This window comes from Canis aureus, chromosome 32, assembly GCF_053574225.1.
Source record: "Canis aureus isolate CA01 chromosome 32, VMU_Caureus_v.1.0, whole genome shotgun sequence".
NCBI classification, from domain to species: Eukaryota; Metazoa; Chordata; class Mammalia; order Carnivora; family Canidae; genus Canis; species Canis aureus.
The window spans coordinates 32878422-32905331 of record NC_135642.1 but is presented as its reverse complement, the minus strand read 5'-3'; the positions used below and the strand labels follow the sequence as shown (position 1 = coordinate 32905331).

The window sequence follows — 26910 nt, the reverse complement described above, 5'->3', positions numbered from 1 at the left end:
GTGTTCTTTAAAACTGGTATTTTGTGTGCAAGTGCATTTTAGCAAGTCAATAAGCAAATATAAGGACTCACACATAATAAACTTCACCTTGTACATTAGCATTCAATTTTTTCCTGGAATAAGGCCAATTTTAACAAAAACAACTTACAAGCTAGTATCAATATATTCTTTTGAATAGCAGCTTTGTATAAAAGTACTTATTATAACTACCAAAGAATAATGACAGTAATGCTGCCATTCTGAGCAAGTGAAACTTTGAATGCGTAGCAATTAGTAATAATTAGGTCATCTCTAGCAGAATCCAAAAAACATTTCTTATGTATCTGAAATCAGTCTATTAAAACATGAGAATAAAATAGGGGGAAGTAATGAAAAAAAAAAAGATTACACAGAAAAGCATGTCTCCCAAGGTCTTTTATTCACAGAAGGTAAAATTTCAAGTGAATGCTTTCGGAAACTTTAACTAAAGCAGTAATATAGATGTAATTATTTAACACCCTTCCCCCATTAACTGAGTGCCTATGCTGTTTAACAAGAGTCCCTAAGGTATTCTCCAAGTTTCCTGACATTTACACAAATAGCAAAAGCTACCTTTTTAATGTCCTGAACTTTTTTTTTTTTTTTAAGATCAAAGTACCAAAGTACCAGCAATGGCAGTTTTATGATAAATACATAAAAAATTAAATTAGTGAAAAGGTTTAATTCCTTGCTTTTCAGTATGTTGAGAGAGTTAGGTCTATTCTGTAAATTTAGACTTAAGGCACCTGGTTCCTCCATGAAGCTTAAACATTCACTGAAGAGCAAAATTGCGCTGCTACTCTAATTCCTCAACATTTTCATCTTATGTTTACATAAATTTATGCATGTATTACAGATAAAACAATACTCAGTATTCAAAGCAAAAACAGTATTAAGTGCTAGTGTTCATCTGGGGAATGAAGTCTAAGAGTAAATTTGTTTTGGGGATCCCTGGGTGGCGTAGCGGTTTGGCGCCTGCCTTTGGCCCAGGGCGCGATCCTGGAGACCCGGGATCGAATCCCACATTGGGCTCCTGGTGCATGGAGCCTGCTTCTCCCTCTGCCTGTGTCTCTGCCTCTCTCTCTTTCTCTCTCTGTGACTATCATAAATAAATAAAAATTAAAAAAAAAAGAGTAAATTTGTTTTATCATTTATTTTTTTAAGAGCAAATTTAGATCACCTTTCAGGTATTTACAATGTGCCATAATATCTAATTGAAAAGCAAACCCCTGAACCTCCATAAGAAATCTGAAGCTTTGTTTAAACAAATTGTTTCCAATTAAATTAAGCAAATATTTTTTTTTCTTATGAAAATAATTCTTTTTGGGGGCACCTGGGTGGCTCATTCAGTTAAATATCTGACTCTTGATTTCAGCTCAGGGTTGTAAGATCAAGTTGCTCCTCAGGCTCAGCACTGGGTATGGAGCCTGCTTAAGATTCTTCCCCTCTTCCTTTGCCCCGCCTCCCTGCTCTCTCTAAAAAAATTTAAAAATAAATTAACTAACTCTTTTTGGTGTGCTATGGATTTAGTTAGCCTAGGATATAAAATAACATTTGTTAAAGTAATATTTTTCCTATATTGAAAAATAGATTTATTTATGGTTTTGCTCTGTTCTCTAATCTGGCTTAACTGGATCTAGTTGCTTCATCTCCCTGAACTTGCACCATTAAAATAAATAAGTTGCTGGGAGTAGCTCAGTGATTGGGCATTTACCTTTGGCTCAGGGTGTGATCCCTTTCCCTCATCGGGCTCCTCGCAGGGAGCTTCTCCCTCTGCCTGTGTCTCTGCCTCTCTCTCTCTGTGTCTCTCATGAATAAATAAATAAAATCTTAAAAAATAATAATAAAAAACAAAAAAATAAGTTGCTGGGCACCTTGATTAAGGGTCTGCCTTCAGTTCAGGTCATGATCCCAGGGTCCTGAGATCGAGCCCCAATCAGGCTTCCTGCTCAGCAGGAGTCAGCTTCTCCCTCTACTCCTCCCCCCTGCTTATGATCTCTCAAATAATTTAAAAAAAAAAAAAAGGTAAGTTAGTTGTTCTAGACTCTAGAGCTGTGCTAATGTGGCTGATTCAATTTAAGAACTGAATTTTAATTTTAAAAAAATTTTAATCAATACAAAATTTCACTTAACAACTAAAGCAGTAAAAAAATACTCTTCCATTAAACACAATTTTATGGTTTGCGCAAAACTATATTTCACTTTCATTATTACATCACCTAAGATGTACTGCAGTGCGCATGCTGGGTACATGTGTCATTTCTAGTATTTACATGTAGGTATATCACCAATCTAGTTTATGTCAACAGAATGGGTTATTTTTCTTTTTTTCTTTTTTAAAGATTTTATTTATTTATTCATGAGAGACACAGAGAGAGAGGCAGAGAAACAGGCAGAGGGAGAAGCAGGCTCCATGCAGGGAGCCCGACGTGGGACTCAATCCAGGGTCTCCAGGATCAGGCCCTGGGCTGAAGGCAGCGCTAAACTGCTGAGCCACCCGGGCTGCCCGGTTGTTATTTTTCTATGCAACAGTGTAGCACTGCAACCTGCTTATTTGAATATTTTATGCAGACAGCAGAGTAATAGTGATATCTATGTAAATAGTAATTGGTAGTTAAGCTGCAACGCTTATTTTAATTATAATGCAAATTATTTTTCTAGCTTAAAAATTAAGAATGAAAAAAATTTAACTTTCAAATGAAGGCACACTAATGAGGCATTATCAAGCAGAGAAGGTACATCACAAATTTTACACAGGATGGCAATTACAATTTGCCATGGCAGAGAAAAATGAGTAAGTTGTATAAAAGAAGTTTAAAAATTTTAAAGTAGACAATATTAATAGTCATTTAACTTAAATTCAATTTCCCAACATATAGTATAACACCCAGTGCTCATCCCATCAAGTGCCCTCCTTAGTGCCCATCACCCAGTCACTCCATCCCCCCACCCTTCTCTTCTTCTGGGATCCTTTGTTTCCCAGAGTTAGGAGTCTCTTACACAGTTTGTCTTCCTCTCTAATTTTTCCCCACTCAGTAAGAGTCATCTTCAACAAATGCATATTCATTTCATAAGAAGTTGCCTCTCAACAGTCAAAAAATAAAGCAGCTTATAAAATTACAATTAAACATATAACAAAAAAGGGGGGGAGGCTTGGTGATTATTAAAGGATCTGAGCTTATCATTTTGGCCAACTATGAAATGGCCTGGATTCTTGCTCAAGAAAGAAAACCATTTTTAGATGAAGAGATTAAAAAATCTAATTATCATTTCAGTTACGGGAATTAGGTTTTAAAATTTGAGGAAAAGATTCAAAAGGATATTCAAAAGGATATTTTACAAAACATGAAAGATCACACCAAGTGAGTGTCAGTGAATAAAAGACTTTTGTAACAATATTAAAGATCAATCAATTCAACATTTGAAAAACTGCAAGTACTTTATTTTTAGCTTTAAATGAGTTTCACAAGAGATACTGACCAATTAACATTCTGGGTATGTTTTGTCTCAAACAACTTCTAAATTTACAAAGAAATGTCTTCATCTTATCAATCTCAAGTTGTAGATACTATATTCTTTAATCTTTTACATCTGTCACTTTCAGTTAGACAGGAAAAAGTTTCACTCAAGACAGACAGTGGGCCAGCCAGGGGCACCTGGGCGGCTCAGTGGCTGAGCATCTATCTGCCTTTGGCTTCATGATGATCCCAGGATCCTGGGATAGAGTCCCACATCGGGCTCCCTCTGGGGAGCCTGCTTCTCCCTCTGCGCCTCATGAATAAATAAAATCATTTTAAAAAAATGTTAAAAAGACAATGTACCAGCTTTATGAGGTCTAAAATCTGGATTTACTAGATTTCCCTTACTAAATATTTCTTCCTATATTGTATAGTTAGTATTCATTTTCTTAACTCTAAAAATTCAGAAATCAATTTTTTTGAAAAAAATTGTTTGAAAGTAACTGTTAGAAACTAAGTTAATAATTTAATCCTGACAACTGTTTAACTTCACATTTAACTCTAGAGTCTTCTAATTGTTGCCTAGGTCTTTGCTTCCTCTTGTGTATATATCTCTCTATTGAATATTTTACTCTAAAGATATACTTAAGTAAAAAAAAAATTGTATTTATTCCACTGTGCGATGTATATTGAAAATATCTGTGTTCTGAAATAGACTGTATCATGGATTTAGTTATTAAAATTATTCAGTATAGGGGATTCCTGGGTGGCTCAGCAGTTTAGCACCTGTCTTTGGCCCAGGGCATGATCCTGGAGACCCGGGATATCCCGGCATGAAGCCTGCTTCTCCCTCTGCCTGTGTCTCTGCCTCCCTCTGTGTGTCTTCATGAATAAATAAATAAAATCTTTTTAAAAAAATAAAGTAAGGGCAGCCCTGGTGACTCAGCGGTTTAGCGCCACCTTCGGCCCAGGGCAGGATCCTGGAGACCCGAAATCTAGTCCCACTTCAGGCTCCCAGCATGGAGCCTGCTTCTCCCTCTGCCTGTGTCTCTGCCTCTCTCTGTGTCTTTCATGAATAAATAAATAAAATATTCATAAATAAATTAATAAATAAATTTAAAATAAAATAAAATTGTTCAGTATACATGTACAAATGCTATGAATTAAATGATCTTTAACATTGTTAGAACACTGCTTCAGTGTGAATCATGGAAGAGTTTTATAAAGATGTACCATTAACTCTAACTTAAGATCTTTCTTTCTTTCTAAAGATTTATTTATTTATTTTAGAGAGAAAGTGCGCGTGCGCGCGCGCGCGCGCGCGCGCACACACACACACACACACACACACACACACACACACACACGGGGGTCAGGAGAGAGGGAGAAAGAATCCTTAAGCAGACTCCCTTCTGAGCACAAAGCCTGACACAGGACTGGATCCCAGGACCCTAAAATCATGACCTAAGCTGAAATCATGAGCCAAAATCAAGAGTTGGCTGTTCAAAAAACTGAGCCACCCAGGCACACCTCTTTTTTTCTTTTTTTTTTTTTTTTTTTAATTGTATTTTTAAGTAATCTCTACATCCAATATGGGGCTTGAACTCACAACGCCAAGACCAAGAATTGCACACTATGAGTCACCTGGGTGGCTCAGTTGTTTAACTGTCTGCCTTCAGCTCAGGTAAATATCCCAGGGTCCTCGAGTCCCCAGCAAGGAGCCTGCTTTCTCCCTTTCCCTCTGCCTGTCACTCCCCCTGCTTGTGCATGCTTGCTCTCTCTGTCAAATAAATAAATGAAATCTTTTAAATAAATAAAGTTGCACATTCCACCAAATGAGCCAGCCAGGCACCCCTCTAATTTAAGATTTTCTTGAAATGAAAGAACACTTGCCAGTATTCAACAAATAGAAAACATCACAGTATGATTTACATTTTTCTCCTATATCACAGGGCACATGAATGAGCTGAATTTAAACATCCAAGGAGAAAAAAGGCTTGTGACCTGGCTAGACAGGTACAAGAACACATTAAAATTTTAAATTTTTATAATACAATCAATAATGATTTTACACATTTTTCAACATGAATAAATATGCAGACAATTCTAATTATAAAAGCATTTTATAAATTGGCTATAAAATCTATGAGAAAACTTGAAGAGCATATTGTTGATAAAGATACATTCAGAGTCGACTTTCAGTTTATATAGTGCCTCTTTGAATTCAATATTGATAACACTGAATTGTTAGAAGAGTTAGATTTACTTAGATGTAGTTTTGAAACCCATATGTTTCTGCTTCAGAGTCAAATCAGTTGTTCTAAAAAGATGAGTCTGTTTTGCCAATACATATACAAACTTTTAAAATAGGATTTTTTTGTATTTCATTCATTGGAAAATACACACTGGATTTGGAAGGTTTTATGTAAAAAAACACAATCTCTAATAATTTTATGTTGATTACATGTTGACATGATAATATACAACTAATTCACCTTTTTCTTTTTGCTTTTTTAATGTGACTATTAGAAAGTGTTAAATTACATGTCTGACGTATATTATTTGTTGGATAGTACTGGCAATCTCAAGGGTATCTAGGACATTACCTGCTCTAATATTTTATAATACTACCCAATATCACAAAAGGGTAACAAATTTAACTTTATTGAACTATAAGAAATCAATTTTGTTTTGCTTGGGTTAATTTTCATTGGTTTAAAAACACTTTTTAATGTTTCCACAACTGTCCTATTTCTCAAGAGCCAATTTTAGGTTCTCTTACAGTCACTAAGAAGGACACTTTTTTAAAAAATTTAAATCAATGTGCCAACATATAACATCCAGTGCTCATTATATCACGTGTCCTCCTTAATGCCCATCACCCAGTTACCCGTACCCCCACCTACCTCCCTTTCTGCAACCCTTTGTTTCCCAGAGTCAGGAGGACTCTGGTTTGTCTTCCTCTCAGGACGCTTATTTCTATTATTATAACTTACATGCCTTCTGAATTTACCACACTATGCAAGTGTTATTTGATGATGATAATGATGATGATGATGTTAAAAGGAAAGTACCTACTTCTACAGGCCAAACTTCTATGACTGCCTGGCATGTGGTAGAGATCTATAAATGTTAGTTTCCTTCCTTTGTGTAACCAAGAGCTGCCTCACAGCAAGGGCTTCTCTCCCTGCCCACAATTCCTTTTATTTCTTCTTCCTCCCTGACCAAGAGGTCAAAAGAAAGTAAGTACTAAAAGTAGGATATAAATGAGAATTTAAATGTCTGGTTGCCTTAGTCTTAGCTGAGACATTGCTTTCAAAGTGGAAACTATCCCACTAATACTGGTATTAAAAAGTCCCACGGTAAACAGGACTTAAAGTGAACAAATTCTAAAAATCTCTCCCTGGTTTACAACTGTGTTGAAGCCAATTAGTAAGAATTATACTTACCCTCAAATACTTGAAGAAAAAAATATAGTCACTCTTTCCCTTCAAAAAGATTACTACAAAAAAGTACTTAACTTGTAGGTTGGGTTTCAAAAGCTTGTAGATCTCTGAAACTTGGAATGCATTTCTCATTTTGAAACAAATGTTATAAAATATGGTTAAATGTTATAAGGTGAAAATATACCTGGTTCCCAAAATGTAGTTGAAGTAATATTATAAAAAGTTGTATTCCTCTTTTACTTCTTTCTATACTGCTGTCACTAAGATACTGTGATAGGAGGAAGCTGTTCAGAGTTCAGATAACCTGATTAATACTTCACTAGGAGAGAAGTCCAGGGGTTAGCATCTCATACACATAGAACTTGATGCATCTAACAAACAAAAGTCAAGAACTACCTATATTATATGACCAATTTTTAGCTATTAAATTTACACTTAAGGAAGTTTTTATTTAGTGATTTTAGATGATTCTCCAAAGTAAAGATGACCTCTACTTCTAATACACTACTTACCAGATAAGGAAAAGGTTCACTTTTGTATTTGGATAAAACAAACAACTGTTCAAGAAAACGTAAGTAATTTGAACATTAAAGACAAAAAAAAAAAAAAAAACCCACTTAGAAATCATACCACACAACATATTAGTGATGTTAGACAAAGAAACAGGTTATAAAAAAAAAGCAAGGTAGGAGGGAGATTGGTATCTTTCTTTACTTCTAACACCTTGAGACAAATTATGCTGTCATTTGGCCATGTGAAGATTGGTCTTAAATCCAAATTCCTGGAGCCAAAAATGATCATAATTTTAAATTACTTTAAGGCCAATAGTTAATAAAGAAATTAAGCATACAGTATGGAATTACATGCACAATGATGTTAAGAGAAAAACTGATTTTACTACCTTGTACTGAAAGAACATACCTAAAGGAGCAGGTACATTTTCATAAGAAATACAAGTTATTTATACTACTTATATAATTAGGGAGGTAAAAAAAAATGGGTAAAATCTCAGCTTTACTTCACATTTTGCTTACTCTAAAAAACAACAAAATTATCCAATTTCTTGATTACATTGATTCCTTATCTGCATACCTTTAAGTTCTCATTTATTTCTAATTTCTAACATTTAATCATGTCTAATCCTTTCTACCTTACTGTCTTTAATTTCTCTCAGGGATCCCTGGGTGGCTCAGCAGTTTGGCACCTGCCTTCGACCCAGGGCGTGATTCTGGAGTCCCGGGATCGAGTCCCGTGTCAGGCTCCTTGCGTGGAGCCTGCTTCTCCCTCTGACTGTGTGTGTCTCTGCCTCTCGCTGTGTCTCTCATGAATGAATGAATAAAATCTTTAAAATAATAATAATAATAATTTCCCTCAAATCCACCTTTTATCTCCTCCATTTCAACTAACATTCTATTCTATACCTTGGTTATCTCCTTTTGAATGAATAAAATCTTTAAAATAATAATAATAATAATAATAATAATAATAATATCCCTCAAATCCATCTTTTATCTCCTCCATTTCAACCAACATTCTATTCTATACCTTGGTTATCTCCTTTGGTGTGATCTCCCTCACCCTATCTCCTTATACGGTGACTTTGAAATCCACAGATGTCTATAGCCAAATTAAGGTATAATATTTGATGGTTCCACAAAATTAGCCTTACCTATATTTTCTTCTCTCTCACCTTTCCCTCCCATTCTTCCCCTTCACTTCAGTATTACCTGCTTTACATTTAGCTTTAAGCTTTCATCCCATATACACCAAACTCCTTTATCCCTCCCCTCAATATTTTCCATGTAGCACATTCACTTGTTTAATGGCAAAAATATCCCTCACTTGGGAGCACCTGTGTGGCTCAGCTGATTAAGCAACTGACTCTTGGTTTCCGTTGGGATAGTGATCTCAGGATGGTGAGATCAAGGTGAGATGAAGCCCTGTGTAGGGCTCCACCCTCAGGATGGAATTGACTTGGGATCCTCTCCCTCTCCTGCTGCTCTTCCCCCTGCTGGAGCTTGTATGCCTGCACACTCTCTCTCTCAAATAAATAAAATCTTTAAAAAAAAAAAAAAAAAAATTCCTCACTTGGTCATCCCCATCTGTGCTTGCTTTCCCATTCTCCAAAAGTGAAAACAGACAGCATGACTTAATCACTTTCTTATCCTAAAATTTAATATGTTTTTTTTTTTAATTCTAACTTTAGGGGACATCTGGGTGGCTCAGTGGTTGAGCGTCTACCTTGGGCTCAGGGTGTGATCCTGGGGGGGGGGTCCCAGAATGGAGTCCCTGTTTCTCCCTCTGCTATGTCTCTGCCTCTCTCTCTCTCATGAATAAATAAAATCTTTTAAAAAATTATAACTTTAGGGGATCCCTGGGTGGCACAGCGGTTTGGCGCCTGCCTTTGGCCCAGGGCGCGATCCTGGAGACCCAGGATCGAATCCCACATCAGGCTCCCGGTGCATGGAGCCTGCTTCTCCCTCTGCCTATGTCTCTGCCGCTCTCTCTCTCTCTCTCTGTGACTATCATAAATAAATAAAAATTAAAAAAAAAATAAAAAAAAATAAAAAATGATAACTTTAGAAACACTTGTTGCTTTCCTATTTTTTCCCCTGTACTACATGCTCCCTCTAATTCTAAAATGCAAAACACTATTCTATTAAGAAGAAATCTTCAGGGCACCTGGGTAGCTCAGTCAGTTTAGCGTCTGCCTTTGTCTATTCAGGTCAGGATGGAGCCCTAGCTCAGGTTCCCTGCTCAGGAGGGAGCCTACTTCTCCCTCTCCCTCTGCTGCTCCCCCTGCTTGTGCTGTCAAACAAATAAATAAAATTTTTTTTTTAATTTTTTTTAATTTTTATTTATTTATGATAGTCACAGAGAGAGAGAGAGAGAGGCAGAGACACAGGCAGAGGGAGAAGCAGGCTCCATGCACCAGGAGCCCGATGTGGGATTCGATCCCGGATCTCCAGGATCGCGCCCTGGGCCAAAGGCAGGCGCCAAACCGCTGCGCCACCCAGGGATCCCAAATAAATAAAATCTTAAAAAAAAGAAGAAGAAGAAATCATCTTCAAATTAGTTTCATGAGGTACCTAATCAGGTTAAAAAGTAAACCACAGAACTGAGCATCCACTACTTCCAATATATTCATACATGTTTCTATATAAGATTTCATATTTAAGGAAATCTAAATTAATGTGTATATAGTATTTAAAAAGGGACATCGGGCAGCCCTGATGGCGCAGTGGTTGAGCACCGCCTGCAGCCAAGGGCGTGATCCTGGAGACCCTGGATCGAGTCCTGCGTCAGGCTCTCTGCGTGGAGCCTGTTTCTCCCTCTGCCTGTGTCTCTGCCCCTCTCTCTCTCTGCATCTCTATGAATAAATAAATAAAATCTTTAAAAAAATAAAAAGGGACATCTTAAAAAATAAATTAGAAAAAATAAATAAATAAATTAGAGGTGAAGTAACTATTTGAAAATGTCCTCCTATTCGTGATATCTTCACACTATGATTAAACAAATATCTCAAAGTACAATATATACATAGGGTGAGATTTGACATTAATGATAATAGATATCAATTCATACTTCCTGTAGCTTAAGCCTTTTGTCCAACTTATTAAATCTGATTAGTCTGTTTTTATTAGATACCCAATATTTTCTTGAAATTTTAAAAGTATTTATAAGTGTCTGCTTAACTTTTCCCTTTACATGTTTTCCCCTTTTACATGTTTATTTAAATTCAACTTACCAACATATAACACCCAGTGTTCATCCCATCAAGTGCCCTCCTTAATGTCCTATCCTCCCACCCACCTCCCCCTTTCTGCAACCCTTTGTTTTGCAGAGTCAGGAGGGTCTTGTGGTTTGTCTTCCTCTCTAATTTTTTCCTCAGTTTCCTCCCTTCCCTTATGGTCCCTTTCACTATTTCTTATTTTCCACATATAAGCGAAACCATATAATTGTCTTTCTCTGATTGACTCAATTCACTCAGCATAGATAGTATTTTTACCTTGTCATGTGTTTTAGGAAAGCCTTTTCCTAAAGAAAAGCTGCTCTTTTCTTGTTCACCAGTATTTGTGATCTTATTATCTTACAGGGCTTGTTTGGTAAAAATCTCTTATTTAAAAAAAAAAAAATTTTTAAGTAAGGTTCACCCTCAGTGTGGAGTCCAACACGGAGCTCAAACTCATGATCCTGAAATCAAGACCTCACAGTTGAGATCAAGAGTCAGATGCTTAACTGAGGCACCCAGGCGTCCCTTTTTAATTTTTTTAAGTAGGCTTCACACTCAACATGGGATTCAAATTCACAACCCAAGACCAAGAATCGCATGCTCCACCAACTGAGCTAGCCAGGCCCCACATTTGGTAAAAATCTTTTTTTTTTTTTAAGATTTTATTTATTTATTCATGAGACACACAGAGAGAAAGGCAGAGACACAGGCAGAGGGAGAAGCAGGCTCCATGCAGGGAGCCCAATGCAGGACTCTATCCTGGGACTCCAGGATCATGCCCAGAGCCAAAGGCTCAACCACTGAGCTACCCAGGCATCCCTGGTAAAAGTCTTTTAAATAGTTTATCCATTTGATGAGGGCTGACTTGGACAAACTAAGTAAATCCATGTAACTAGGCCGACTGCAATACAGTATAAAATGAACAAAGGTGAGGACTCAATAAGTGAAGCTCTGTTTGCAGACATTCTGTTCACAGAATGACACATGACCAATTTATTGAAAGACCACTGGCAGCAGGTATATTATTGGCCAAAGCCTTTTTTTTTTTTTTTTAAATAAAAACTTTTAGGGGTGCCTGGGTGGTTCAGTTGGTTAAGCAACTGATTCTTGATTTTGGCTCAAGTCATGATCTAAGGGGTCCTGGGATAGAGAACCCCATCGGGCTCCCCACTCAGCAGGGAGTCTGCTGGTCTCTCTCCCTCTGACCCTCCCCTGCTTGTGCTCTCACCATCTCACTCTCAAATAAAAGTAAAAATACATTTTTTAAAAAGACCTTTAGGAAAAAAAATAAATAAATAAATAAAAATAAAAAAATAAAAAAACCTTTAGGGACGCCTTGGTGGCTCGGCAGTTGGGCGTCTGCCTTTGGCTCAGGGCATGATCCCAGGATCCGGGATCGAGTTCCACATCAGGCTCCCTGCATGGAACCTGATTCTCCCTCTGCCTGTGTCTCTGCTTCTCTGTGTGTGTGTCTCTCATGAGTAAATAAATAAAATCTTAAAAAAATTTTTTTTAATTAAAAAGAACTTTAAATAGAAGTTCTGTATTTTCTTTCCATCCCCTCAAGTGCATTATTTTGGAGACTGATGGCACTAAAAACTAGGTTCCCAGCACAGAGTAGGTTCTCAATGAATATTTATTTACTGAATAAGAGCAATACATCTGCTATTCTGAGTTTTTCAGATGCTGTTCCCATTTTGTTTGAGGGCTTGCACATAAATTAGACTCAAGTAAAAATTGCGAAGGTAAGGGGCGCCTAGGGAGTCAGTTAAGTGTCCTGACTCTTGATTTCAGCTTAGGTCATGATCTCAGAGTGGTGAGATCAAGCCCCCCATCAGGTGCCGAAATCAGCAAGGAGTCTGCTTAAAATTCTCTCTCCCCCATCTCTCTGCCCCTCCTCCTGCACGTGTGTGCTTTCTATCATCCTCTCTCTCAAATTAAATCTTTAAAAAAAATTTTGAAGATAAAAAAGGGGGAAGGAAGGAGTGTTTTTAATACCAAATTTTCTTCACAAAGCATCTACAGCTTTGCTTTGTGTCTTCTTTAATACATTTATTCCTACACATAGTTTATAGTTTTTATCATTTTAAATGTTTTTTTGTTTGTTTGTTTCGTCATTTCCATTTTTGGCTGATGACTGCTAATAAAGAGAAAGCTGTTAGTATTTGTATTTATCACATATCACCATTTCAAAATTTATTAATTCCAGTTGTTTTCTACTAAAGTTTCCTTGAACTTTCTGGGCATTCTATTAGATAATCTGAAAACAAATTTTTTTTCTTCTTTTCCAATATTTACACCAATTATCTCATTTACTTACTATCTTATTTGAACTGCCAAAACAATATTCAATAATAGTCAATCATGTAAATGATTATAAAAGGTATTTCTGTCTTGTTTCTGAATTAATGGAAATGGCTTTAGTACATAATGCTTACTTTCCTTTTTCTTTAGTTTTTGGAAAACTATGATATCTTAATAGTTTCCTTTTATTTCAGTGTTATTAGTGGGTTTTTTTTTAATGGCTACTTATATATATTTTCTTATAATGACATAATAATCTTGGGGTTCTTTATGATATGTTGATATCAATCATGAATATGTCAACAGATTTCAGGTGAAATTAACTCAGTAATTATGTAAGTTTTCTTTTTGATACATCTCATTGGGTTATATTTGCTTTAAGTTTTAATTATTTGCAAAAACTAGTGAAACTGACTTTTCTTTTTGGAGTTTCTATCAGATCTTTGTCTAAAGATTTTGAAAAGTTTCATAACATTACAACACTTAATGTTAAATTTTAATAGTTTAGGGCTGCATCATCCAATATAATAGCTATCAGCCATATGTAGTGACTTAAACTTACATTAATTAAATTAAAACATTAAATCCCTGAGTCCCACTAGCCAATTTTTAATTGCTCAACTACTACCATATTTTATATAGCACACAAACCCAAAACAGCAAACTCTCTTCCTTAACTGTAAAGTTATAAAGGTCCATATAACATTCTTTAGGAAATAAAAAAACCCAAACCATTTGCCATCTATCTGAAACAAGAAGCAATCATCATAAAAATCAATCTGATTATTTTTTATGCAACAGTAAAGAAACAAGTCCTTTAATCTATTGGCCACAAAGTGATCTTTAAACAGTAAGTTGTACATAATACTAATGTCAAAAATCCCCTCAAAACAAAATGAAAACTTCTAGGCAAAAAGTACCCCTCAAAAAGGGCAACATCGGATCTGTCAATAAGTTTTAAATTCCTTTTCATTCCCTTGCATAATACTGTCACATCTGGAGGAAAATTTGAGCCCTGGTTTTATTATAAAAGATATGATTGGGGATCCCTGGGTGGCTCAGTGGTTGAGCATCTGCCTTTGGCCCAGGGCGTGACCCTGGAGTCCCGGGATCGAATCCCACATCGGGCTCCCTGCACGGAGCCTGCTTCTCCCTCTGCCTGTGTCTCTGCCTCTCTCTCTCTCTTTCATGAGATTTATTTATTATTTATCATGTATTTATTACATGAATTATTTATTATTTATCATGTATTTATTACATGAATAAATAAATAAAATCCTTTAAAAAAATAAAATAAAAGATATGATGATAGGGGGTAAAAAAGCTTGTATTCTAATGACTTCATCTTTTCAAACTAAGAAATTAAAATCCAAAAGAACTCTTACATAGCAAGCTTAATCTTAAATTCTTTTACTAAACTCTGATGTATTGCCATCAAATAAGCCAATTTTGGAAAATTAGAAGAACACCTGCAGAGAAAACCTATATCCTTTTTTAAAAGCAAATAGTAGCTTATTACGGAAGAGTCTTTTATGTTTTCAGACCACCTCTATTGAAAAAGTTCTTTTTAAACTTCAAAAATACTGTTTTTAAATAAACAAACTCTTCCTGTTCTCTAATCTTTACAACACCCAAAATTTGTACTCAAATTGTTTATAAAGACAGTCAAAAGATTTTCCCTTTTTTTTTCTTTTTGAGAGGGAGAGAGAGAAAGCATATGTGCACATGTACAAGCAAGGGGGGGTTGTGGTACACAGAGAATCTTAGGCAGGCTCCACCCCCAGCACAGAGCCTAACATAGGGCTCAAACTCACAACCCTGAGATCATAACCTGAGCTGAAAGCAAGAGTTCCATTCTTAACCCAATAAGCCACCCAGACACACCTTTTTTTTTTTTTAACTTTTTCCCTCTTTTTAATATTTAATCATAACTTCCTTTGAAAATGATTTGGTTTTAAGTCCAAAAATAAGAGCTTTATTTTTATTATTTTTATTTTATTTTAACTTTTATTAGTTTAAACTGTTATTTGTTACAGGTGTCTAAAATCTGAAATACAGGGGTGCTTTGTGGTGTAGTTAGTTAAGCATCCAACTCTCAGTTTCAGCTCAGGTTGTCATCTCAGGGTTGAGGGACCAAGCAAGCCCCATGTGGGGTTCGTCTGCTTGAGCTTCTCCTCCTCCGTTTCCCTCCCCTACCCCCCAAAATAAATATATCATTTTTTTAAAATCTGAAATACAAGTCTTTTTCTAGACCAACTGATTCACATTTCATATTTCTTTGAAAGACTGCCTTAAAACATTACCCTGCTTAGTAGTTTAGTTTTATATTTTTATTTTAGCTTTAATATTCCTTTCATATTTTTGTATTCTTAGAAATTCGGTTACTGGGACCCTGGGTGGCTCACAGCGGTTGAGTGCCTTTGGCTCAGGGCATGATCCTGTAATCCAGGATGGAGTCCCACATCAGGCTCCTTGCAGAGAGCCTGCTTCTCCCTCTGCCTGTATCTCTGCCTCTCTATGTGTCTCTGATGAATAAATAAACAAAATATTAAAAAAAAAAGAAATTCAGTTACTATTGATAAGGATCAGAGTTGACAAGACTATGTCAGATGTCAAAAGTTACCTGTTCAGCATTTTAAAACTATTAATTCCAAATGTCTATCTATATAAGACATCAAATAGAAGTTCCTAATTTTAATCACAGTTTCTTTCTGATACAATAATGTATACCACATACAATTCCATTTTTACTGACTGGAGAGAGAAGCTGGGGTGGAAAGAAAGGAAATATTATTTAATAAATAATAAAAGTGAACACTAGCCTTTATGTGAACACCTTGGGGAGATTTTCACTTTTACAGAAATCTTCACTTATCTCTAAGCTCAGTTTAGCTGATTTATCTCCTAAAGGAGTAGGTTTGTGTCAAATTAAAATAACAACTTTTGGAGTTGCTTTCCCTCCCATTTTATGTTGTTCTGTTTGGTCAATATGTGCTTTCTTCTGGATGTCCGGTTTTTTTAAGAAATAAACGGAACTGCTCTGCACCACAGTGTCCCTCTTGGGAGGTAAATGAAATAGTTCACACGTGCCACAATTTAAGTCTTTTTTGAGAAAGATGTTCTGTGGCTCTTTAGTCCTCCAAGATGATCAGTATTTTGGATTTGTGTAACCTTCCCCATTTTGGGAAGATATAAAACAAAATACAATCTTTCCAACAATACAATATATTGCCTACATCTGCACCAGATGCTGAGTACTATGGAAGGTATTATCTGACATATGGTTCCTGCAGTCAGTCCCCACTGACATTTACAAATAACCTAACCTACAGCAGGAAATTACAAGTATCCCAAAAACTATGAGTTCAGGAGAGATTACATTCAGCTACAATTGAAGACGGGAGGCGGGGAGAGTGGGGAGAGTTCAATGGTAACTTTACAAAGGATGTGCTTAGATAGGACAGGGCAGGGACTCTTGGGAAGGGGAAACAAGGATAAAAAACTATAAACCTCAGAGCATGTTTCAACTTCTTTAGAGCAGAGAGCAGGTGGAAAAGGAGCTTTAACATTAGCTAAAGTCAAAAGATTTCAATTACAAGCATAATAATTAACAATCAAATAGATTTAAACTAATGCACCAATTTTACCTCTGAAGCAAACTGAGTATAACCACAAGAAACTTATATGCAAGGAAACTTGATAAACTGAAGTGAAATTACTGAAGTGTACGAGAAAAAAACACACACAGATTCACACAGAAAAAAAGAAATCCTTTCCCATTTTTTCCTTAATTATGCTAAGATGTGAGGAAAATGTTAATTTAGACTACAGCTTTATCCGTTTGTTACTGTCACAGATTTCTTTTAAGGCATCAGGATAATGCTATAGGATGATTCCGTGGCATTTTGTTCTTAAACATACAAATGATACAGTAATGTGACCAGCTGCAGTTCCCTTCCTGCATTTCAGAAGCTCTAAGGATCCACATACTTGAAGTGCTCTGTAACTTCACACAAAAGACTGGCAGTTGGCCAAAAAGCCTCTGCCATTGTGTATATTCCCCAAGGTGCAAGATCTGCCATTTAATTCCAATTCAGCCATGAAACCACATGTACTTTAGCATATTATACCAACATAAAACAAATCAAATTCCAATTCTAGTTAATAAAAATATTCCTCCAAAACGCATAAAGTATATTTTTATAAATAAGGACATTGAAGTATGTGCCCTATATTTTTAAAGAGACCTATTCTACTCCATTAAGATAATTGTTTAAATTTCCTCAAAGAGCCACCTGGGTGGCTCAGTGGTTGAGTGTCTGCCTTTGGCTCAGGGTGTGACCCCAAGGTCCTGGGATCGAGTACCGCATCAGGCTCTCTGAGGGAAGCTTGCTTCTCCCTTTGCCTATATCTCTGCCTCTCTCTGTGTCTCTCATGAATAAATAAATGAAATCGTTTTTAAAATTTTTTTCAAAGAGTTACTGTTTCCTCATAATCTTATCAATTGCAAGAAAACCCACTGCAAACTTGTTACAACACACAGAGATTTAACTGTATTTCCAAACTTCCCTATTTATCATTTCACATACAGCGCTAACTGAAAATCAAGAATGAATGTTTTCAACATCTGGTATGTACAGGTTGACGTGACTTAGAACAATGATTGTGAAATTATACCTAAAAAAATGAACTTAATTTCTGTTCTCAAAAGTCAGTCTTAGGGGTGCCTGGGTGGCTCTGTCTGTTAAGTATCTGTCTTCAGCTCAGGTCATGATCTTAGAGTCCTGGGATGGAGCCCCACTTTGGGCTCCCTGCTCAGCAGGGAGTCTGCTACTCCCTCTGCCCCTCCCCTCTGCTCATGCTCTCCCGCTCTCTCAATAAATAAAATCTTTATAAAATAGAAATAAAATAAATAAATAAATAAATAAATAAAATAATAAAATAGAAATAAAAAAGAAAACTAGGTTTTAAAGAAACATGGTCAATCTATTAGGTAGCTATGTTGTTCTACTATATACGTTTCTTGAGGGAAAGGAGGTAAACCTAATGAGAACACTTTAATAGTCTGGCTAATGCTTACCTTTCATAGGAAGGAGCATTTTACAAGAGCAGATGACAATAAACTGAGCACTAGCCTACGTGTGAAAATCTTGGGAAGACTTTCATTTTTACTAAAATTTTTATCTACCTTTAGCTTCTCTCTCTTCCAGGTCTGGACATCTTCCACCGAAATAATAATGCTGTGAATGAGTAAACCTTAAGATATTTCATTCAACAGTCGCAATTTAGTAATGTTAAACCTATAAAAATTTTAAAGATGGGAACACACTCTTTCTTCCTTTTGATGGACGTTTTTCTACAATACAATAATCAACTAAGAACGATGTAGAAAAGATTAGCACAAAACTCAGTAGAGTGTAAATCAAAGGTGATAGACTTTAAATCCCCATCCTTGCCCCTTACTGCTTTCAAGTGACATTTAAGGGTTGGACAACCAAAAAAGATCTCCAAAGGGATCTTTCAAATGGCCTTTTTTCCCTTCAATGCCAAAAACCTTTTGAATTGAGAGTAAACTAATTAAAGCAAGTAAAGAATTATTCATCATTTACTAGTCAAGGGAAAAAATTTGCTTCACACTAAAGGCAAAACTGCAAAAAAAACAAAACAAAACAGAACAAAACCCTAATCTAAGCATACCAAATGGATATGAATTGTTTAACATTACTGTAACCTAAATAACCTAGTTCTAAGTAGTCATAAAAAATCCATACTTATTTCATCGTCATTTATATGAAATAGACACGCATACTATATTACAGAGAGAACAGGGCCTCTGATCTCTTTTTAAAAGATGTGATGCTTAAAAAAAAAAAAGCCTGAAAGGCTACACACGAAATTCTTAACATTTATCTACAGAGTAGAAGAGAATGGCTCTGTACTTAGAGGGGAGATTGTCAAAACAAGTTTTTAAACCAAAAAGTTGTATTTTCAAGATTACATAACAAAATGTTAGCTGGACAGTAAAAACACGGGCTTAGGTTTTTGTTTTGAACATGAGTTTGTATCTTATTATTTATTCTTCAATTAAAAACAAAACAAGAAAAAGAAAACAAATTATAAAAAAACAACCACAAAGAAATACTTTTCATTGCCCTGAAGCTTATCAGGATGGACACGGAAGAGAAGGGTGGGAAAGAAACGGAGGCCCAGAAGTTGAAGGGAACAATGCGGAGTAAAATCTGAATGAATAAGAACAGGCATTCCTGATGGCTCCAATCCCCTATGCATCTTAACAAAACTAAAAGGAGGTAATGGCAGTAGCAACTGGTTTAGAGATTGATGGGGGAGGGGAAAGAGTGAGGAAAATGAGAAAACACTCGCACACACTGAGTAAGGAATATCATTTCCAGAACATATTAATACTTACCAGTATGTACTGTAGCTACTGCAATCCATACACACTGTGTGCTGAGGTTTATCTTGCTTTTCTGATTTCTTGTGATTAGTTAAGGGTACTTGTGCATCTTCATAATGTTTTTTTGCATGGCCATTCACATACCTTATGAAAATCAAATAAAAATTTATTTTAATCTAAATACTGCTTTGGAAGTTAAAATAGTAGCAGATGATAATAAAATTAGATGATAAATTAGAATGAGAAAGAATTCCTCCTTATAAGAGCATTCAGTCCTATAAGGGCATTCAATTGGTTAGTGATTAAGCTGAGTGCTTAAAATATGCTTTTTTGCAATCAAACATGACAGTCAACTTTTAATTGTACACAAGATTAGGGCCAGGCAAGGAAAGGCTCTTCTATGCAAATCAGTTTCAGTATCATTGATATTTCATTTATCAACTCATTTGCTGATGCTTTTGCTATAGCTTTTTCTTTTCTTTTTTTTTTTTAAGTTTTTCTCAGACTGCTAACCAACTTGTTATTCTCAAAGGCAAACTTTGTGAACTAAATCACTCAACCACTTCCTATAGGGCCACCGACCATATAAAAGGTGAAAGTTAGATATAGAAACAGGATAATTAATCTCTTTCTCACCAGTATGGCTTCAGATCTTTTTTTCAAATGCCTAAATAATTAGCTCCACTCATATGGAAACATATTTGTTTAGAAACAACACAAAATACAAATAATCTTAAGCTTATATAAACTATTATTTATTTACATGGACAAAGATAATAAAGGTTGACTATATTCATAACAATTTTCTAACATTTTTCAACTCAGATTTAATAAATCAGTGAATTACAAAAAGAATGAAACTGAAATAATGCATACGGTGTACAAATTCCTCTAAACTTCTACCTAAACACTGTACCATGTTGTAACTGACCAGTACTGTCAAGACCCTTATAAAACAAAACTTCCTGGTTCCCAAAAAGTAGTTAATTTATAGAAGGCATGGTCTAATTGAAAACTCAGTCAAAACAAATGTTGATCAAATGGTACCAAAATAAACATACTCAGAAAGTTAAGGTAAATTTTGTCATGAGGCTCCATAATGATACCAGGAGCAACACTCACCTTGGGGAAAGTAGGACAGTAGGGATGGATAAATAGGAAGGATGAACTTCAGGCCCAGCCTCTACCCTAGGAAAGCTGGAAGCATAAGAGGCACTACTAACCTCACTTAGATTTTGATCATAGTTTTTTCCCACTTTTTCATTAGAGTAAACATAACTCAAAATTGTGCGTTTAGGGGTCCTGTGTGCACAAAAGTAAACTAAAATTAATTTTAAAATAAAATAATGATTAAGAGTATAAGCTCAAAAACTAGACTACCTGGGTTCAAAAGTAGCTTTGTCACAAGCTGGCCAGGTGAGCTTAGAGGAGTTTCAAAAATAGCTTTGTCACATGCTGGCCACGAGAGCTTAGAGGAGTTAACCTCTTTGCACTTATGTTTTCTCATCTATAAAATGGAGATAATAGTACTTATATTTCATGAGTTGTTAGGTGATTAAATTAAGAAATTCATGGCCCAATGAACGCATAAAGAAATGAATGGATGTTGGTAATTACCTTTTTTCATGTTTTCCTTTAAATGCATAAGTACTATTTATTCAGAATTCAAACAGTGTAATTAGAAAGTGGTCATATTAAGCACATACATTGCATAGGTCAAGAAATACCTAATATTTATTTAAAAAGGTAAACTCCAAGACATTGTATAGGTTACATATCTAATCACAGCTCAATTTCCTATGCTTATATAATTTATACTGTGCCATGAGAAACAAAAGTACTATTTATAATGAGCACCTTCAAAATCAAAGTAAAAGCAATACTGAATGATGATAAAAATAAGAGATCACTACTTTTAGGTCTTTGAAAACTGATCATCTATACATAGTACTTATAGTTTATTTAGCTACCACACTGGAGTCTTTATATGTATGTACTAAATGTTTAAATGGTTACTATAAGGGTTGCTGAAAAGTAAGAAGCGTATTACTGCTGATGTTAAGATTGGCAATGTTTTGGCTAATACTCAAATAACACTCAGAAGTTAACAGTTATATATAAACTGGATAACATAAAAATAAATATTTCCCTTATCTAATTTTAGATTTTAACTGGACAATTTGGTCTAAAAAGGAAAAGCATCAATATAGTTATCAAAGATTTCTAACCACAATCACAAAAATTTGAAAAATAAATGGGATGATGTTATGAAGGTCAACAGAATATATAACTCAAATATGCTAGTGACTGAAGGAATATTCAATTTAAGACTTTCTGCAGACAACTGGCTTAGATTTAATGAAAAATCAGAATCCTTGGCAATCAACACGCAGGATTATATGATAAAAGAAAATTAACCAATCAGCTATATAAAAAGAAGATCCAAATGCAAGCTACTCTCATTATTTGTCTAATCTATTTAATCATATTTCTCTGAAACGTTAAATTCGGGCACCTGGATGGATCCGAGGGTCCTGGGACTGGGTCCCCACATCAGGCTCCTTGCAGGGAGCCTGCTTCTCCCTCTGCCTATGTCTCTGCCTCTGGGTCTGTGCCTCTCATGAGTAAATAAATAAAATCTTTAAAAAAAAATGAAACTATGTTAAATTTCTAAGTTTAAGACTGGAAACAGACTACCTGCAGAGTCTAGAAATTTTTCATGGTATTTTTCCAAAACCTACTTAGAGAACTATTTGTTGCTTGCTATTAGTAACATTAACCTCTCCAATTTTTGAGAGTTTGTCAGGTCTTTTGGCTGGCATATGACCTTCAAGATTTAGGCCAGAGAGCACTATGAGACAACTGGAGAACAGAACTATATAAATTTTATTGCATTATAATTCTCACCTCTCAAAATCTAGGAGAGGAATCTGTCTCTTCAAGTGCAGAATTTAAGTGCTTCTACTTTTCTTCTTTTTTTAAAAAAAAGTTATCTGTACAAAGTATTTTCAGGTTCCCCAAATCCTAGAGATTTCAAAACCACAACAGCCACAATTAAGATATGCAGTTAACATTTTCCAAAGGTACTTTTAAGTGTACATGGAAAAAATATTTAATTCCACGACTCAAAATGTGAAAAATCACGTTAAATGAACATAGATGCTCTCTTCATGCAATGAGGGTTTAAAAATAACAATGGGGAAATAGTCCTAATAAATAAAATGTAGATTTCAGCCTGTGTGACAGTATGATTTCTCATCCTCTCGCTGCTAAACTATTAACTTCTAAGTAAATTCAAAGTATATAGTCTAAGTTAAAAGAGCAATTGAAATAAATATGCTACTACCAAGCTAAAAGAACACAAGGCTGATATTTAATTGTTTGAGTTAGAAGAAAAAAGTTACTAAAGTATTAAGTAACATCATTTTGAAGCCAAGAAAGGGGAAGAAATGCTCAGGTTTGAACAATATTTGGGGGGCAGGGAGTGTTAAATCCCTGGAGAGCAAAACTGTTTTATTGAAACAATGAAACATTTGGTACATCTTAGGCAGCAATTAATAATGACCTCCACAACGAGACCATTTTCAAGGGAATTCCTCTGTAAACATTTTGTTGTTTTGTTTTCAGAAGAATGATGTGATATCTGGAATTTGATTCAAAAGTTAGTAAAGCTGGGGATGGTGTAGGTAACAGGTGAAATAAGACTGGCAATGTATTGATAACTGTTGAAGCTGGATGATGAAAATAAAGGGCTTCAATTATATTATCTCTATACTTTTGTATATGCTCAAATTTACCCTAACTAAAAGGTTGAAGAAACAACCATAAGGTAAGCTTTTATTTAAAGAATTCAAAGTTCCTTTATTTCATCTTTTCAATCAAATATTACTAGATTATCTGATCATCAAATTAATTCTTCTGGGTACCAACATAAAGGCTTTTCCCCCTAGATTTTCCTTAGTTGTATCACTGAGCAAACAGACTCTATTGGGAAAAGGAAGCCTTATAGACAATTACATACAATGATTAAGCAATAGTGCTAATAAATCCAAATCGCAAAAACTTTGACATAAGCTTAAAGGCAAATTGAAAAAAGCAAGTAGGGTAGTGAAGTATAAGTATGTCACCTACCTTCCACAGTGGACACTTGAACAAGTCAAACAGACCCAGGGGCTTTTGTTGGATCGGCACACTAATAAAAAGAAAAATACACAATATACCAATTGTATCATGTTACTTCTCAGTTTCTCCCCTAATCTGTAATATCATACCCTGTGATTAAGTTAAAAATTCCATGGCTGCTTAGGTGTACCAAAATCACAAATCCCTGCTTTGTGAGTGCATTTACACAGAAAGGCTGCCTAATTAAAGTTATACTGAAAAGCACTGAAATGCATATCCACAATGGCTGCTCATTTTAATTGTTGACTCAAACAGTTCAACCACAAGTTAAACACATATACTTTCTTCCTTTATTATTTATTTCTTTTTGCCACAGTCTCCAACAAGTTAATGACAGTCTATTTTCTCTTAAAAACATTTTTTTAAGTCTAATTTTTTAATCACATGTCTTTGCCAGGCAGATTATATACTACTATAAATGACAACTCTTTCAGTTTACTTAATGAGAGGCATAACCTAAAGATACAATTAGGAAGACTAAATCCAGTTCTTCCCAAATTAATGTCTTGGTTGCATAAAATGTAATTCTAAATATGACAACTGCATTTAATTCTTCCTGAGGGTATAATCAAGACATTAATTATTTTAGTTTAAGTATTATGGGGGGGTGGGCAAGAAAAGCATGAAAATTTTTAAAATACTGATTGCAATTTTGCTTTCCGTTTACTCATTCAATCTTAAAAATAAAAAGCCCAATAAATATATAACAATGATTTTCAAAAGGTAAGGGACATAAAAATCACCTGAAAAGCTATTCAGGATGTGGATGTTCTACTTAGGCAGAGGTATCTACATTGGGGTGGGACAGAGGACAAAGAACATGTGTATTTTGAGAAAAGTAGCTTTCCAGGTGACTCCCTAATACAACCACAAGTCCACAGGGGTATGGGAGGGGTACCCAAGGTACAACCACACACTCAGAAGTATCGCAAGTTCAATGCCTAGCGCATAGTATGTGCTCAATAAGCATTTGTTGAAAGTTCAAATTTCCTAATTTAAGACACCAACCTCTTCCAAGTTCTGGTCCCCACTGTAGTGCTCTTGCATTCACAAATTTACATTAACTGCCAGGGCCATTTTGAAGGCATTTGAGTTTTTTACTCAATTGGGTCCAAGTTTATTTTATGTGCATGTAAGCTACACAACTGAAAGGTCAAAAAGTATACCTGCCAAATTGCTAACAATAATTATTATAGGCAGGTACACGAAAAGACTATATTTGAGAGGAGACTGTTGACTATTTCTATACCTCCCACGGTATTTGTTTTATATCAATAAGAATATGTTTTTATAGTTTGAAAAGAAAGTTCTATAAAGAGGGACACCTGGGTGTCTCAGTCCATTGAGTCCCTGCCTTTGGCTCAGGTCATAATCTTTGGGTCCTGGGATAAGCCCTGTGGGCTGTGAGTGCCCCTGCTCAGCAGAGAGCTTGTTCCTCTCCCTCTGCATGCCCCTCTTCCTGCTTGGGCCACAGGCATGTCTCTCTGTGTCAAATAAATAAATAAAATCTTTTTTAAAAAGTTCTATAAAGTATACTTTTTAAAGAAAAATAAATTAGAACACAGCTTATTTGAAACAGGTATTCATAGTTTGAGATATAATTTGGAGGACTGAAAAACTAAGAATACTGTTGTTTTGTTCCTTTAGTAAATCTCTTTTTCTCTTAGTATATACTAACACTATAACTCAATCTGGAAAAAAAAAGTTGTTAAAGTTTAATATTAACTGAAATAATTATGTTACAATAATAAGTTTAGTTCCACATTTTTAACTATCTAGAGTTTGTTTTCATTTTAATTATGGAAGATTTTGGGGCAACCCGGGTGGCTCAGCGGTTTAGCACCGCCTTCAGCCCAGGGCGTGAAGCAGGCTCCCGGCATGGAGCCTGCTTCTCTCTCTGCCTGTGTCTCTGCCTCTCTCAATCTCTGTCTCTCGTGAATAAATAAATACAATATTTAAAAAAATTATGGAAGATTTTTTTCCTTCTTTAAATGAGAAAAAGAAAATCTAGAGCAAAATCACTGTTACTTTGGTGTGTTTTCTACCAACTGTTCCTTTTTTCTCCCTTATAAATATACACACAGCACACAGAATTTTGTGATCTAATTTCTCCACTGTCAGTATATAATTTTTTTAAAGATCTTATTTATTTGAGAGAGAGCATAAGCAGGAGGAGTGGCAGGGGAAGAAGCAGACTCCCTGCTGAGTACAACATGGAGCTCAATCCTAGGACCCTGAGATCATGACCTGATTCGAAGGCAGATGCTTAACCAATCGACACCCCTCCACTATCAGTATATTAAATGTGTTTCTGCATGTTACTGAATTTAGAACAATGTATTCTATATCTAGTCTTATAATATCTCAATTATCTGAATTTTTAAATTAATTTTTAAATTTCTCAATTTCAAATTTTAAAATGGCACCCTAAGGCTGAGAGGAGAAAGAAATGGGGAATAACTACTTGAAAGGTACAGGGTTTACTTTGGGATGATGAAAAGGTCTTACAACTAGATAGAGGTCGTGGTTGCAGATGTACTAAATGCCACTGATTTGTCCACTTTAATATGGTTAATTTTATGTTATGTGAATTGTACTTCAATAAAATAAGTAGTTAAATAAACAGGTACTTCAGATAGGGATGAGGAGAGAGGGTAAAAGGAAATGAAGTACTGACTTTCAAAAACATTGCAAACAAGTGACGGTCCATTTTAGTAAATCTCAAAAAAAGAGTTTCATTCCTGAGTTAAGAAATCAGACTTCTTCTATCATGAATATTTATAGTAACAATGTTAAAAATATGGTGATATAGGACAGTTGGTCTTAGCTATTTAAATGATAATACTCTCTGAGGGCTTAATACTTTAACACCATAAAAACATTTGAAAGCTAAAAAGCTACACAGAGAATTGGGTATGATGAGGCATTCTGAAGCCATTTATTGCACTGCATTGGGGAATATTCACTGTCTATACACACCTTATACAAATTAAGAAACTTTCATGTACCCGAAACAATTATAAAATAGGATGAAAAAATATTGGCTTTAAATTAAACTAACTAGGATATAACATGAATAAAAGAATACTATAAATAGGGGATCCCTGGGTGGCACAGCGGTTTAGCGCCTGCCTTTGGCCCAGGGCGCGATCCTGGAGACCCGGGATCGAATCCCACGTCAGGCTCCCGGAATGGAGCCTGCTTCTCCCTCTGCCTGTGTCTCTGCTTCTCTCTCTCTCTCTGTCTATCATAAATAAATAAATAAATCTTTAAAAAAAAAAAAAAAGAATACTATAAATAATCTCAGAATTATTTATCACCTTAAGGGTCACTCTCTTATTATAAAAAGTAGTC

General features: G+C 35.4%; 1 protein-coding gene across 5 annotated transcripts in view; it reads right to left on the bottom strand.

The window, feature by feature from the left end:
* The window catches only part of USP3 (ubiquitin specific peptidase 3), a 111972-nt gene that overhangs the window by 57122 nt on the left and 27940 nt on the right, over positions 1-26910 (bottom strand). For 4 of the 5 annotated variants that reach the window (XM_077881380.1, XM_077881381.1, XM_077881382.1 and 1 more), the window contains exons 2-3: positions 23506-23566; positions 19387-19518 (exon numbers count right to left, since the gene is read on the bottom strand). In XM_077881380.1, coding sequence (XP_077737506.1) covers positions 19387-19518; positions 23506-23566 — 193 coding nt within the window. Of the gene's footprint in view, positions 1-19386; positions 19519-22281; positions 22399-23505; positions 23567-26910 lie in introns of those variants that run through there. The other variant, XM_077881384.1, reaches the window with a different exon arrangement.